Source organism: Pongo pygmaeus, chromosome 23 (genome assembly GCF_028885625.2).
Source record: "Pongo pygmaeus isolate AG05252 chromosome 23, NHGRI_mPonPyg2-v2.0_pri, whole genome shotgun sequence".
Lineage (NCBI taxonomy): Eukaryota > Metazoa > Chordata > Mammalia > Primates > Hominidae > Pongo > Pongo pygmaeus.
This window is the reverse complement of record NC_085931.1, coordinates 61,787,180-61,799,238: the sequence shown is the minus strand read 5'-3', so window position 1 is coordinate 61,799,238 and position 12,059 is coordinate 61,787,180. Positions and strand designations below refer to the sequence as shown.

The following is a 12,059-nucleotide window of genomic DNA, read 5'->3' as shown; positions in this document are numbered from 1 at the left end:
ATTACAAGCGTGAGCCACCACGCCCGGCCAGATTGTTCTTCAAGGAGTTCATGCCCCCACTACACACTGACCTGAGCCATGCTGGCCCCCACTCCGTGCACGTGGAAAGGACACCCCATTGCACAGCCTCGGATTCCTCGAGTGTATCTGGGGAGAATTCCCAAAGGTGCTTCTAGATACGGCACCTCAGATGAGGCCCCAGAGCAGCACCGCAGGGACCCCGGCACAATTTCGGACAGAACTAAAAGGGTGAGATTCCCACGACACCCCCGCCACTGGGGACTCTGTCCCTACCACAATGGGCAGCCCCTGGGTTCCTGGCCCCGTGTCTCAGCACCCCCTAGAAACAGCCAATGTCACACCAAGCAGAGAGTTTATTGAGGCCATGGGCAGGGCCCAGGAACACAGCACGGGGCGTGCGTGGGGCGGATGCACGCTGGACTGCAGGGGTGCGCTAGCAGCGGCAAGCGGAGTATTGGGGGCCCAGGAGGGGCCCCCCCTCCTAGCAGCGTCTAGGGGCTTCAGGTGAGCATCAAGAACCACTCCTAGCCTCCGCAGGGCTCTTTTGGGAACCCCTCCCTGCTTCCCCCTGAGCTCCATGTGGGGTGGGGCTGGGGCGAGGGGGCCCCTCTTGTCCCTGTGGTTAAGGATGGGATGATCCCTTGAGATTCACTATAAAAATTAAAATTCCCTTACAAATCGCAGGGGAGTAGCAGGAGGGCATCACTTGGAAGCCGACATTACCCGTCCCTAGAGCCGCACCTCCTCCACACCCCCGAAGTTCTGACCCCAAAGTGAAGAGTAGAGGATAAGGTTTGCAGGCACAGAGAGGGGCAGAGACACCAGGAGAGAGAAAAGGGAGACTGGGGAGGGAAGGAGGAGGACAACACAGAGAAAGAACGGATCTGAGGAAAAGCGGGGGCACGGGGGCTCCACTCCCCCGCAGCCCCCACAGCTGCGCCCTGGGGACCAAGGACGAGAGTTCCCAGCCCGCAGACCCCCACAAGCGTAAGGTCCCACGTCCCCCCAGTCCAGTCCTTGCCACAGCCATCGTGGCCTCTTGAGACATCCTCAGCCCCAGCTGCGCCTGGAGCAGACGGCCAGGAGACAGAGCGGTGGGCGGGCTACTCCAGGTAGATGTCCTCCGTGGGGCAGGCGTACGCCAGGTGCTCTTGGTAGTACTCCAGGAAGGCGCGGCTGGGGAAAGACAGTCCTCCACCAGCCACTCAGGGCCGGTTCTCAACCCCCAAACCGCCTTCCACAGCGCCTCTGAGCTCTCCCTCCTTCCTCCCTCCGCAGCCATCCATAACCCCCGACCCGGGCACAGCCATGTCACCCCCAAGTGTGACCCTCAGCTCTCCCGGCCCAGCAATCCTACCCATGCCAGAGTGCCTGGGCCATGTGTCTGTGCCTGTTCCCACCCCATGCCCGGGACCCCAAACTGTCACCCACCACTGCCCTCTCTACACAGCACATCTGGTTCTCCTTCCCCAGACCTCCCCTGCCAGGCTCCTGCCCCCACCTGCTCGCCTCCGCACCCCACCTCCGTACCCCTGCACCCACTCTGCGCCCCGCACCCTGGTGCCCCACTCACCCCACACTCTGCGCCACCGGCCTCATGGACTCTTGGGAGACAAAGACATGGCAGGCGAAGCGGCTCAGCAGCGGGTGTTTGGTGATGAAGCCGAAATAGCTGCAGGCAAGTCAGTGTGGAGGGCACGTCAGAGCCCTGGCCCAGCCTTGGCCACCCCACAAATGATGTAGAGAGACGAGGCAGGAACAAAGGGCTTGGGGAGAGGGTAAGGGACAGGAGTGTGGGGGTTGCACAATTTCGAGATCTGAAGTTGTCTTTTTTTGGTTTCAGCCCAAGTACAGGGCTGGGCACCTACCAAGAGTTCATGCTCTGAGTTAATTCCATGACTGGGGCGTCCAGCCCACGCTGAGGACACATCTCCCTTCTCTGAGCTGGCACTGCCGCCCTCTGTGGCCCTATTCAGGGCCTGCCCCAGGACCACAGAGCAAGGCCTCTGCCTGGCTACTGGAGACCATGTCTCCTGCCAACTCAGGCCTCCTCCTGTGGGCCTAGCAGACTGACAGCCCCTTGCCCAGCTCCAAGGTGGGGCTGGACGTTACCCCTGGTCTGTAAAACCCTCTTCCAGTCTACCCCTCGCTCCCACTGGAAAGCAGCTCCTTGTGGGGCCTCACTCATGGAGTCACTGCCCAGCTCCTCCACCTGTGCTGTCTTCTCATCCCAGACATTAGCAAAAATCAAAAATCGTCGTCCAGAGGGAGAGGCAGTCAGAGTTCTGCAGCAGGACGCTGCCCCACCCCCACCCCTGAAACTGGCCAACCCGTCCATTTCCCCATGGCTTCGGGGCTTTGCGATTCCACCAAATGGGAAGCCACATGATGGTCTGCTTGCCAGGACAGTGTGCGCACGCTGTCCACAGACAGAGCACAGGGCCCGCCTCAAATGCCGCGTTCAAGTCATCATGGTAATAAGCGCCAACCCGCAGATCTGGCTTCCTGCATTACTCAGGCACCATCCTCAGCCCTTTCGATTAACTCACAGAAGCCTCACGACAGCCCTCTGAGGTAGGGCCCTGATGGAGAGCCAGGCACAGAGGTTCAGGAGCTTGCCTAGGACACACAGGCAGGCTGGGCAGCCCTGGGAGAAAAGGCTACAATCTGTGATCCCAACACCAGACATCCTAATGCCAGATCCCAACACGGCACACCCCATGCTCTCCTAACCTACCACCACCGCCACGACGAAACGAGTTCACCGTTCACCTCACGCGGTTTCCTCCGTGCCTCCTCATGGCGAGGGACCGGGGATGGGGGGTCTGGGGTGACAAATATTAGGAAGGTCTGGGCCAGGGCAGCAGCTCCTCTGCCTACTCCCACACCCCTGCCACATCTTGACCCCAAACCCCAAACTCGACTGACCAACCTTCCTCTCATGGAATTCTGGCTGGGGCCGTGTCCAGCCTGAGGCCTGAGCTTCACCCAGTTTCCTTCTGACGAGAAATTTGGGTCATTCTTCCTCTCCTGGCAGCGTCCGCTGTCCCAGTGACCCCAGAGCTGGCCCCACTGTCTGGTCTGCGCCCCTGCACGCTGTCCCACCTCTCCACCCCAGAGCTGGCCCCACTGTCTGCTCTGCACCACTGCACGGTGTCCCACCTCTCCACCCCAGAGCTGGCCCCACTGTCTGGTCTGCGCCCCTGCACGCTGTCCCACCTCTCCACCCCAGAGCTGGCCCCACTGTCTGCTCTGCACCACTGCACGGTGTCCCACCTCTCCACCCCAGAGCTGGCCCCACTGTCTGCTCTGCGCCCCTGCACGCTGTCCCACCTCTCCACCCCAGAGCTGGCCCCACTGTCTGCTCTGCACCACTGCACGGTGTCCCACCTCTCCACCCCAGAGCTGGCCCCACTGTCTGCTCTGCACCCCTGCACGCTGTCCCACCTCTCCACCCCAGAGCTGGCCCCACTGTCTGCTCTGCACCCCTGCACGCTGTCCCACCTCTCCACCCCAGAGCTGGCCCCACTGTCTGCTCTGCACCCCTGCACGCTGTCCCACCTCTCCACCCCAGAGCTGGCCCCACTGTCTGCTCTGCACCCCTGCACGCTGTCCCACCTCTCCACCCCAGAGCTGGCCCCACTGTCTGGTCTGCACCACTGCACGGTGTCCCACCTCTCCACCCCACTGAGCAGTGTCTCCTCATGGATCCCAGCAGACCATCTCCGCACTCGGCGGGGATGACACAAAAGGGCTCCACATCTTCCAGCAGGCAGCACCCTCACTCTTGACCACAGGGAGAGTCCACAAGGCCCCCAAGATGCACTGACGTCTGTCCCATGCCTCAGTCCTGGCAGCACCATGCCCTGCTGCGTCCTGCCTGCCTGTGAGCCTGCTTCCTCCAACTCCCTGCAAGTCCTTTCCAGCCTCTGGCTGGCTCTGCCTCTCTGGTTCGTCCCCGATCTCCTTCCTCCAGGGTGCTGGGACACAGAGGGCAGGGGCCTGTGCCTGGAGGGAAGCTGGCAGCCCCCCTTGGCCTGCTGCTCCTATGCCAGCACCTCCTCCTCCCCTCCTCCCCTCCTCCCCTCACCCTGCCTGGCCATTCCCCTCTTGTCTCAGTGATCACCTGCTCTGACCTGGTATCTTCCCTCCAGGTCTCCCTCCTAAACTCCAGACCCATGGGACCAACGGCCGCTTCAGTCTCACCGTGTTGTGATTGATCCCTCATCCCCTCTCGGTGTGTGGGCTGCAGTACAACCATCCCCCAGGGAGACGTCACCCTGGTCTCTTCCAGGTCACCCTCTACAGCCGGTCAACCTAGGTCCTGCCTGTACTACCTCTTCAATGCCTCTTGCATCTGCACACTTGGTCTCAGGACATGGCACCTGTATAACCTCAGCAGCCACCAGGTCCCCTGCCAGCAGCACCTGCATCAATGCAGTCGGCACAGCAGCCAGAGCCAGCACGTCAACCTGACTGTGTCACCTCCTTCCATTAGGAGCTTTCTATGGCCTCATTACCAGCAAGATTAAGTACAGCTCCTTGGCATAATCAAAACGGTCCAGGTCTCCACCAGCATTTCCAGCTGCTCCCGTTACACGTGGGCCCCAGAGCCTATAGCCCCCCACCAGTGCATCCCACACCCTTGGCTCAGCTGGACCCCACCAGGAAGATCCACTCCCCACCCCTGTCACCTGCTGTCTTTCCAGGCTGGCCATCCTGAGCCCCAGGCCCACTCGGGCGTCCTCCGCACCCACACAGGCTTCTCACATCCTTCGCCCGTGTGCCTCTCTCCACCCAGACCAGATGCAAGCCTGTCTGACCCGCGCCTCCTGAGTCCAGCTCAGAGCGGGCGCCACTGCAGGCTTGGCTCACAGAGCCAAGTGGGTGCAGGTGGAGCTCTCAGGGCTGGGTACGGGCAGCCCTCAGGGTTTGTGGGGGCTCAGGGTCTGTGGGGACTTGGGGGGCGGTTGGACTCTCAGGGTTTGTGGGGGCGGTTGGGGGACTCCGGGATGGTCGGACTCTCACCAGCTGTTGCGGGGATGGCAGCCACAGAAGGAGATGTTCTTCATCTGGAAGAAATGGCTGCAGCGCTGGAACTAGAGCAGAGGTGGGCAGAAGCCCCTGTGTCAAAGGAGGCCTGGCGCCACCCCCGCCTCCAGCCTGCCGGACACCCCTGAGGCCTGGCGCCACCCCCGCCTCCCGCCTGCTGGACGCCCCTGAGGCCTGGCGCCACCCCTGCCTCCCGCCTACCGGACACCCCTGAGGCCTGGCGCCACCCCTGCCTCCCGCCTACTGGACACCCCTGAGGCCTGGCACCGTCGGACTCCGTGGCCTAACCCTACCCCCCAGTCCCCGGTCCCCAGTCCCCCACACTCCCACCTCGGGCCCTCCTCCGCTCAGACTCAGCTTGACCCCCCGAAGAGAGATCTCGAGGTCACAGGAGGCAGGAGGGCGCAGGTGGACGGTCAGTTTCCGGGCAGTGGCAATCTACAGAAGAAATTGGGGGAGAAGAGGGTCTTGAGGAGCCCACAAGGGCCTTTCTTTCCCCTTGGTGGGACTACGCCTCTGCTCGTTTTAGCTTATGTTTGAGGATGCACATGCTGAGGACCTCAAGATGCAATTCTGGAAGACATAGGGGTATGGCCTTGGCCACTCCTCAGGCTCGGGAAGAGCAGTCGCCTCTCTGCAGTCAGCCTGCTTCATCTTCCTTCTGCTCCTCCAGGCAGGCTGCTGCGCTTGGCTCAGGAGCCAGGAACACAGACCCCACCCACCCTGGCCTCTTCACTGCCTGGCCCCAAGAGCTCGAGGGAGCTCTCAGATGCAGGGCTGCTCTGCCCTGCTCCCTACTGCCCCCCAGCCTCAGTCTCAGTACTGGTGCCTGGGCAGGTGCTCACTAAACGTCCACTGAGTGAGTGGATGAGTAGAAGGCTCCCAGCGAAGAGGCTGTGAGGGCTGGTCTTGATTCCAGATGGGAAGAGGAAGGGCTGATGGCAGTCGGGGCCACCTGGAAGATCTGTGGCCCAGAGACCCAGAGGTGATGAGGGACAGCTGCTGTGCTCTGCCTTAGACTCACCTGCTCAGGCCTCTGAACCAGGGCCTGGGGTACCCACCCCAAGCTACCCCTGCAGCATCCCCCAGACCCTCCCTGGAGGAAATCAGACCTCAGACCTTGGAACCTCAAGCTCTGTGCCAGCCTGCAGTGCTGGTGTGGCCGCCACGCGGACCCTCAGCCTGCACTTGCCCGGCCTCCACACTGACCTTCTGCATGGCTGCACACAGGATGCCATTGCCCTGGTGGCAGGGCACCTCCACAGAGCCCAGGAACTGCACGTCAAAGCGCTCCACCCAGCAGGGGCTCCGCTTGCTCCCTGGGGAGGGGGACACAGAGGGCCCAGGTCAGGCGGGGGCAGAGGGGAGGATCTGGGGTGAAAAGCCTCTCCTCGGGGTTGGGACCTCACCCAGCAGGTCCTTGGCAGGGCCGGGCACCGCGTGGGCGTAGAAGGCGGGGAACACACCGCGCTCCCCCGTGCGCATGTTGAAGCCACGGAACCAGAAGTCGTCCTCCTCGGCCTCCACCAACACAGGGTCATCCACATCCAGCTCCAGCTCGTCTGGATGCCGCGGGATGAACCTGCCGTGGGGGGAGAGGTCACTGGGGAGGGGGGCGGGATTGACAGTCGTGTCCGCTGGCGTCCTGCGATGACGCGGACTGAGGCGGGGGCCACCGCCAGCAAGGAGGGAGGCCGTACCTGAACACAGCCCGGTGAGTCTGCTCTCGCTCCTCGCCGTTGACCAGACAGGAGAAAAGGCCAAAGGACTCGGTGCCTGGGAGACCCGGGAGGACAGAGGCGGGGGAGACAGGGAGACAGAGAGTCAGAGTAGTGCTCAGAGGCCTGGCCTTGGGCAGAGGCCAAGTCCCCTCCGCAGTCCGGTGTAGGTGTCCTAAGAGCGGGAAGGAACTGAGGCAGAGCAGGCCACCTCATGCCATGTCCTGGGTGGGAGAGGGCGCCCAGCCCTGACCACGGCCAGACCCTCAGGTGGCCCTGGGCACTGTGGGGGACCCTGGGACTGGGGCCAGGGAGTCTGCACGTTCCTCTGGGCCACCCCCCTTTTCCCCACCTCTCACTCACTGGAGGACCGAGATGTGCTGTTGACGAAGACATTGAGGAACTTCTTGGAGAAAGTGAGGTCAGGGCTGTCCGGCGAGGTGTCCCCCGAGACCTGACCGCTGCCTAGCAGCGCCGCGCCCGCCTCCTCCTCGCTGGCCTCCCCGCCGCTGTCCTCTTCGCTGTCGTGGCCCAGCCCAGCACAGCGCCGCAGGCTCACCAGCTCCAGCTGCGTGTGCTCATCCACCACCAGCGTGTACTTGACCGCGTCGTACACCAGCGAGGCGTCCCGCGGCGCCGAGGGGCCCGTGCCCCTGCCCCCGGGGGGCCCCGCACTGTCCTCGGCATCCTCCTCTTCCTCGTCGTCCTCTTCGTCCTCCTCCTCGGAGCAGGCGGCGGAGCAGGCTCGTCCCGGGCGGGCGGCGCGGCCGGGCGCGGCCCACAGCGGCGTGATGGTGTCACGCGTGGGGTTGCTGAGGAATAGGCAGGGCCCGGGCTGCGCGGGGCCGGGTCGAGGCGCGGCGGGCGCGGGCGGCGGCGGCGCGCACAGCGTCTCCATGTCCACCAGCTCCACGCCGCCGGGCCCCGCGGCCGCCTCGGGGTCCTGGGAGTCCTGGGCCGCCCCGCCGGACGGCGACACGGGCTCCCCGGGCGGGCGCGGCGCAGGAGACAGGCACTGGCCGGGGCAGCGGATGGGCGAGGAGCCCTCGGAGATCATGCGGCTCACCAGGTTGCTGAGCAGCCAGGGCGAGTCCGCGTCCTCGCTGAGGTCCGGCTCCGACTCCGACCCCGACTCGTACTCGCTGTTGGTGTCGTCGGGGCCCACGGGCAGGAAGGCGGGGCGGCGCGGGGGTTCGCGCGGGGGCTCCGGCTCCGAGGCGGGCGACGAGGCCTCCTCGATGGAGTTGGTGAGGTGCGAGGAGCGGCCGCTGCTGCTGCTTCCGCCATCGCTGCTCAGCTCCAGCTCCGTCTCCGAGATGGACGAGATCATGCGCCCCAGGCGCGCGCCGCCCGCGTCCTCCGAGTCGGAGCCGGGCGAGGACAGCTCCTGGCTGCTCCGACGTCCCCCGCGGCCGCCGCTCGAGCGGCTTCTCAGGTCAGCCTCGATGCCGGGATCTGAGGAGGGCGAAGTCCCCCCTGGCGCCGGGGGTTCCGCAGGCCGGTTCCCTTCGCAGTCGCAACCCGGGCGCCCTGGCGACTGCGCCCCGCCGGGCCCTGCGTCCGTGGCAGGGAGGGGGCCCGGGAGCTCTGCTGGGCAGGGAGGTGGGGTCACCCTCTCTGCACCACCCAGGCCTCTTCCAGCAGCCAGTCCGTCCTCCCTCCCCTCCTCCCCCGCTTCCCCGTGCCCCGCGGGCCCACCACCCCTCACCTCTGAGGGCCTCCGGGGCGGGTGAGCATAGCGCTGTCTCCTGCCAGGAGGCCGGACGCACCAGGTCAAAGCCTCCGTTGTTGTTCAGGGAGTCCTGGGGTGGAGATACAGGACGGCGGTCCTGAGGAGGGCCTCCAGCTCCCAGGGGGTGAGCAGGGCTGGCTGCAGTCCCAGGTGCTATGAACCCAGGCTCAGCTCCAGGGAGCTGTGGGTCCGGGCACTCACCTGGGCCCCCAGTGTGGTCAGACGGAGCGTGGTGGGCCGGTGCTTGTGGGGCTCCTCCAGGGAAGGGGAGGGGATAAGGGGCCCAGGGGCAGGTGCCTCTGAGCCAGGGTCTCCTCCCTCCTGGCCTTCCCCATCTCCCTCCTCCTCCTCCTCCTCCTCTTCCTCATCCTCATCGTCCTCCTCTTCATTGTCATCAATCATCTCAAACTCCTGGAAGTCATCCTGGAAGGAGCAGATGGGGTGCGGCTGCTCCGAGCGCCCCAGGGAGAGGCTGTCCTGCAGGACGGAGGGAGATAGCAAGGCTGGGCCAGAGGGCAGCAGTAGCCCAGGGGCCCAGGTGCTAGGAGAAGGGAAATCGGGGAGTATCAGTCAAAGGAGAGCCCCTTCCAGCTCACTCTGCCCCTCTGTCTACAGGGCGATGTTTTAAAACTCTGCGTAACACACATCGGGATCACTCCAGTTCTTGCGAAGGGCCCAAACTCTACAGCTGAATGACAGGGATTCTCAGAGCAGCCCTGGCCCCACTTTTAGACTCATCTAACTGCAGAACCCCATCACATTTGACACCAGCACTGTGTTCCCTTCGCAGCGTTTTAACACAACTTACAGTTACTGGACATAGTTTTTGGTCTGTTGCAAGCCCCACCAGGGCAGGGTCATGTCCATGTTGTACACTGTTGCACCCACCCCCAAGAACAAGACCTGGGGCTCAGCGGATGTTCAGCAAACATCAAACAAATGCATAAATGGAGAGACAGCCTGCACTCTGAGGATTCACCAACTTTGCACCAACCCCAGGGCCACTGGCACAGTTAATCCCCATGCTGGCACTTCCTCTCCTCCATTCCCTCCTACCTACCCCATCTGCCTGGCTCTGCTAACCTCAGGGCATGGTTGACATTTCCTCTGGAAATTCTCCCTGATTCCTTCAGTGTGGATCGGGTTCCCTCCCCCCTCGTGGAACTTATGTCCCTGTTGGAATGCAGCCCTTGACACGTGGGCAGCCATTGTCCCTTACAAGTCTTTCTCCCCTACTAAGTTGCAGCTCCAGAGAGCAGCTGTCCTGTTCCACTCCCAGCACCCAGAAGCCCCCAGTATTTGCCACATGGCAGTTGCTCAGAAATGTTCTTCAATAAATGAAAGCAGAAATGTGGAGAGACAGGGAGGAGGAGAAGCAGGAGATGGGCGAGAAAAGATTTCAGCAGAGGGAGACATGAAACAGACAGATGGAGCTGCGGACGAGGGCACAGGGCTGCGGAGGGGACAAGGTTGTGATGGCAGCTGCCAGGGATTAGATCTTTCTGGGAGTGATCTGAGGACAGAGGGCACCCAAAGCAAAGGAGCACCTCCCTGCCCTGGGCTGGCCACCCATGGGGCCGGGGAGAATGCTGGGGAAGGCCCTGCATGAGGCCTGCAATGTGTTGGAATAAGAGAGAGTTGATACCAAGGAAACCTCAAGGGTTAAGTGGGGAGGAGCCATCAGAGGAGTCCCCGGTTCAAGGCTGAGCTCACACCCACCCTAAAACCCCAAGTGCACGCTAAGAAGAGCCTAATGAGGCCCTCCCTTGAGCTGGGTCTGTGTCTCCAGCTCTTCCACCACCTTCTCACAGCGGTCTGAGTCCCCAGCTCTCCCCCCACCTTCTCACAGCGGTCTGAGTCCCCAGCTCTCCCCACACCTTCTCACAGTGGTCTGAGTCCCCAGCTCTCCCCCCACCTTCTCACAGTGGTCTGAGTCCCCAGCTCTCCCCCCACCTTCTCACAGTGGTCTGTGTCCCCAGCTCTCCCCCCACCTTCTCACAGTGGTCTGAGTCCCCAGCTCTCCCCCCACCTTCTCACAGCGGTCTGAGTCCCCAGCTCTCCCCACACCTTCTCACAGTGGTCTGAGTCGTAGCTGAGGCCCAGGCCACAGTCGTCAGTGATCTCAGACAGATCTTCATCGTCAAATTCTTCCAGGCTTATGTCCTGGGGAGGCCTGGAAAGGAGACCAGGGTCAGAGAGCCACCAACCCTGGACTCCCTGCCTGGCAACTGGCCCTGAGGAGGGGCAGAGGGAGACCTCAGCTCCTACGCCCAGTGGTTTCCACAGCCCCCAGCTCTCGGAACACATCCTGCCATCATCTTGACCCCCAAGCTCTGCTCTCCTGTGGATCCCCTCCCCCATCTGAGCCAGGCCTGCCCGGAGGAGCCAACCCTGCCCCCACCCCTCCCACCCCGCCTCCCTGGAGAGCCAGCAGCCTCTCCTCCCTCCACTCGCAGCTCCAGGCCCCTGGGGCCAGGGTCTTGCAGAGCAGGGGAGGGGGAGCTGCAACGGCGGCAGCGGCAGATGGGGAGGGGTCGCGCCTACTCTGGGAGGACAGTCTGGCCTGTTCGTCTCCCCCTCTCCGGCGGAGTGAGGCCTAAACCCAGAGGCCCAGCGTCCTCCCCACCCCAGTCCCTTCCCGCAGGACTCCGGGCTTCATTTCCACTCCCTCCCGGCCGGGCCCTATCGGCCAGGTCTGGCGTCCACTGAAAGAGGCCAAGGCCACCGGGACACGCCGCGCTGGGAGGGTGTGCCCGCATCCCGCCCGCATCCTCCCCCGCAGAGGGTCGGCCCGGGGCCTCCACCCTTGGCAGGTCAGCCGTCCAGGCCGGGCGCGGCTCCGAATCCCGGCGGGGCCCAGGGGTCACTGAGGCTGGGGACGCGCGGCGAAGATGGAGGGAGTGGGAGCGGGGTGGGGGTGGGGCGCCCGAGCCGAGGCTCAAGGACCGCAGGGGGCCGGGGCCGGGTCCGCGCCGGCGGCGGGGACGGGGGGTCCGGGCCGGGTCGGGGTCGGGGGGCGCGCAGGGAGCGGAGGGTCCGCCCGGCCCGGGCGCCGAGGGGGTACCTGCAGCCCGGCGGCGACAGCGAGTGGAAGGTGGAGAGAGAAAACATCTCCGCGCGATCCGCCATCTTCTCCGGGAGAGGCCCGCGACTGCAGCGGGGGGTGCGGGAGCCTCGCCGCGCCCCGCGCCCGCGCTCGGCCCGCCCCGCTCACCTCGTGACACGCCCTGCGGCGCCCGCCCCGCGCACCTCGCCCGGACTCCGCGGCGGCGCGGGGAGGGCGGCGGGGGAGGCGGGGGAGGGACGCGGCCGGGGACGCTGGTTGGAGGAGAGGCGGCGGCTTCACTGCCGGGCGCTGGCTGGGGAAGGGCCGGGCGTGCGATGAGGATTTTTCCCGGGGAGGGGCGGGAGGGAAGGGGCGGGCGGGTGGGCGTCGGGCCCCGCCCTGGAGGACCCGCGCGGGGCGGGAGGCCGGGGAGGCAGCGCCGGGGTCCGCGGGCCTCGGGTTCACCGTGGGCTGTTTCCTCTGGGCGAGA

General features: G+C 64.6%; 1 protein-coding gene across 4 annotated transcripts; it reads right to left on the bottom strand.

Moving 5' to 3' along the window:
- Window positions 1–356: 356 nt before the first annotated feature.
- Window positions 357–11,845, bottom strand: MAPK8IP2 (mitogen-activated protein kinase 8 interacting protein 2). 4 transcript variants are annotated; one of them, XM_054470049.2, is made up of 12 exons: window positions 11,588–11,845; window positions 10,591–10,696; window positions 8,725–9,000; window positions 8,500–8,593; window positions 7,155–8,381; window positions 6,774–6,849; window positions 6,483–6,655; window positions 6,283–6,392; window positions 5,404–5,511; window positions 5,050–5,120; window positions 1,595–1,693; window positions 357–1,197 (listed from the first exon to the last, which is right to left on the bottom strand). In XM_054470049.2, the coding sequence occupies exons 1-12, from the start codon at window positions 11,650–11,652 to the stop codon at window positions 1,125–1,127; spliced, it is 2,478 nt and encodes an 825-aa protein (XP_054326024.2). In that variant the 5' UTR covers window positions 11,653–11,845; the 3' UTR covers window positions 357–1,124. The 4 variants fall into 4 exon arrangements, with proteins under 4 accessions (XP_054326024.2, XP_054326025.2, XP_054326026.2 ...); XM_054470050.2 differs by having other exon boundaries at window positions 7,155–8,378; window positions 11,588–11,844; XM_054470051.2 differs by having other exon boundaries at window positions 7,155–8,246; window positions 11,588–11,843.
- Window positions 11,846–12,059: the final 214 nt, after the last annotated feature.

Bases quoted from the DNA above. Each gene is read 5' to 3' on its own strand.
- MAPK8IP2 (XM_054470049.2), bottom strand. From the start codon at position 11,652: ATGGCGGATCGCGCGGAGATGTTTTCTCTCTCCACCTTCCACTCGCTG. The intron at 6,850-7,154 runs GTGAGTGAGAGG...CGGGTCTCCCAG, and splicing joins CAGCACATCTCGGTCCTCCA to GCACCGAGTCCTTTGGCCTT. The intron at 5,512-6,282 runs GTCAGTGTGGAG...TTTCTTCTGTAG, and splicing joins TGTGTGCAGCCATGCAGAAG to ATTGCCACTGCCCGGAAACT.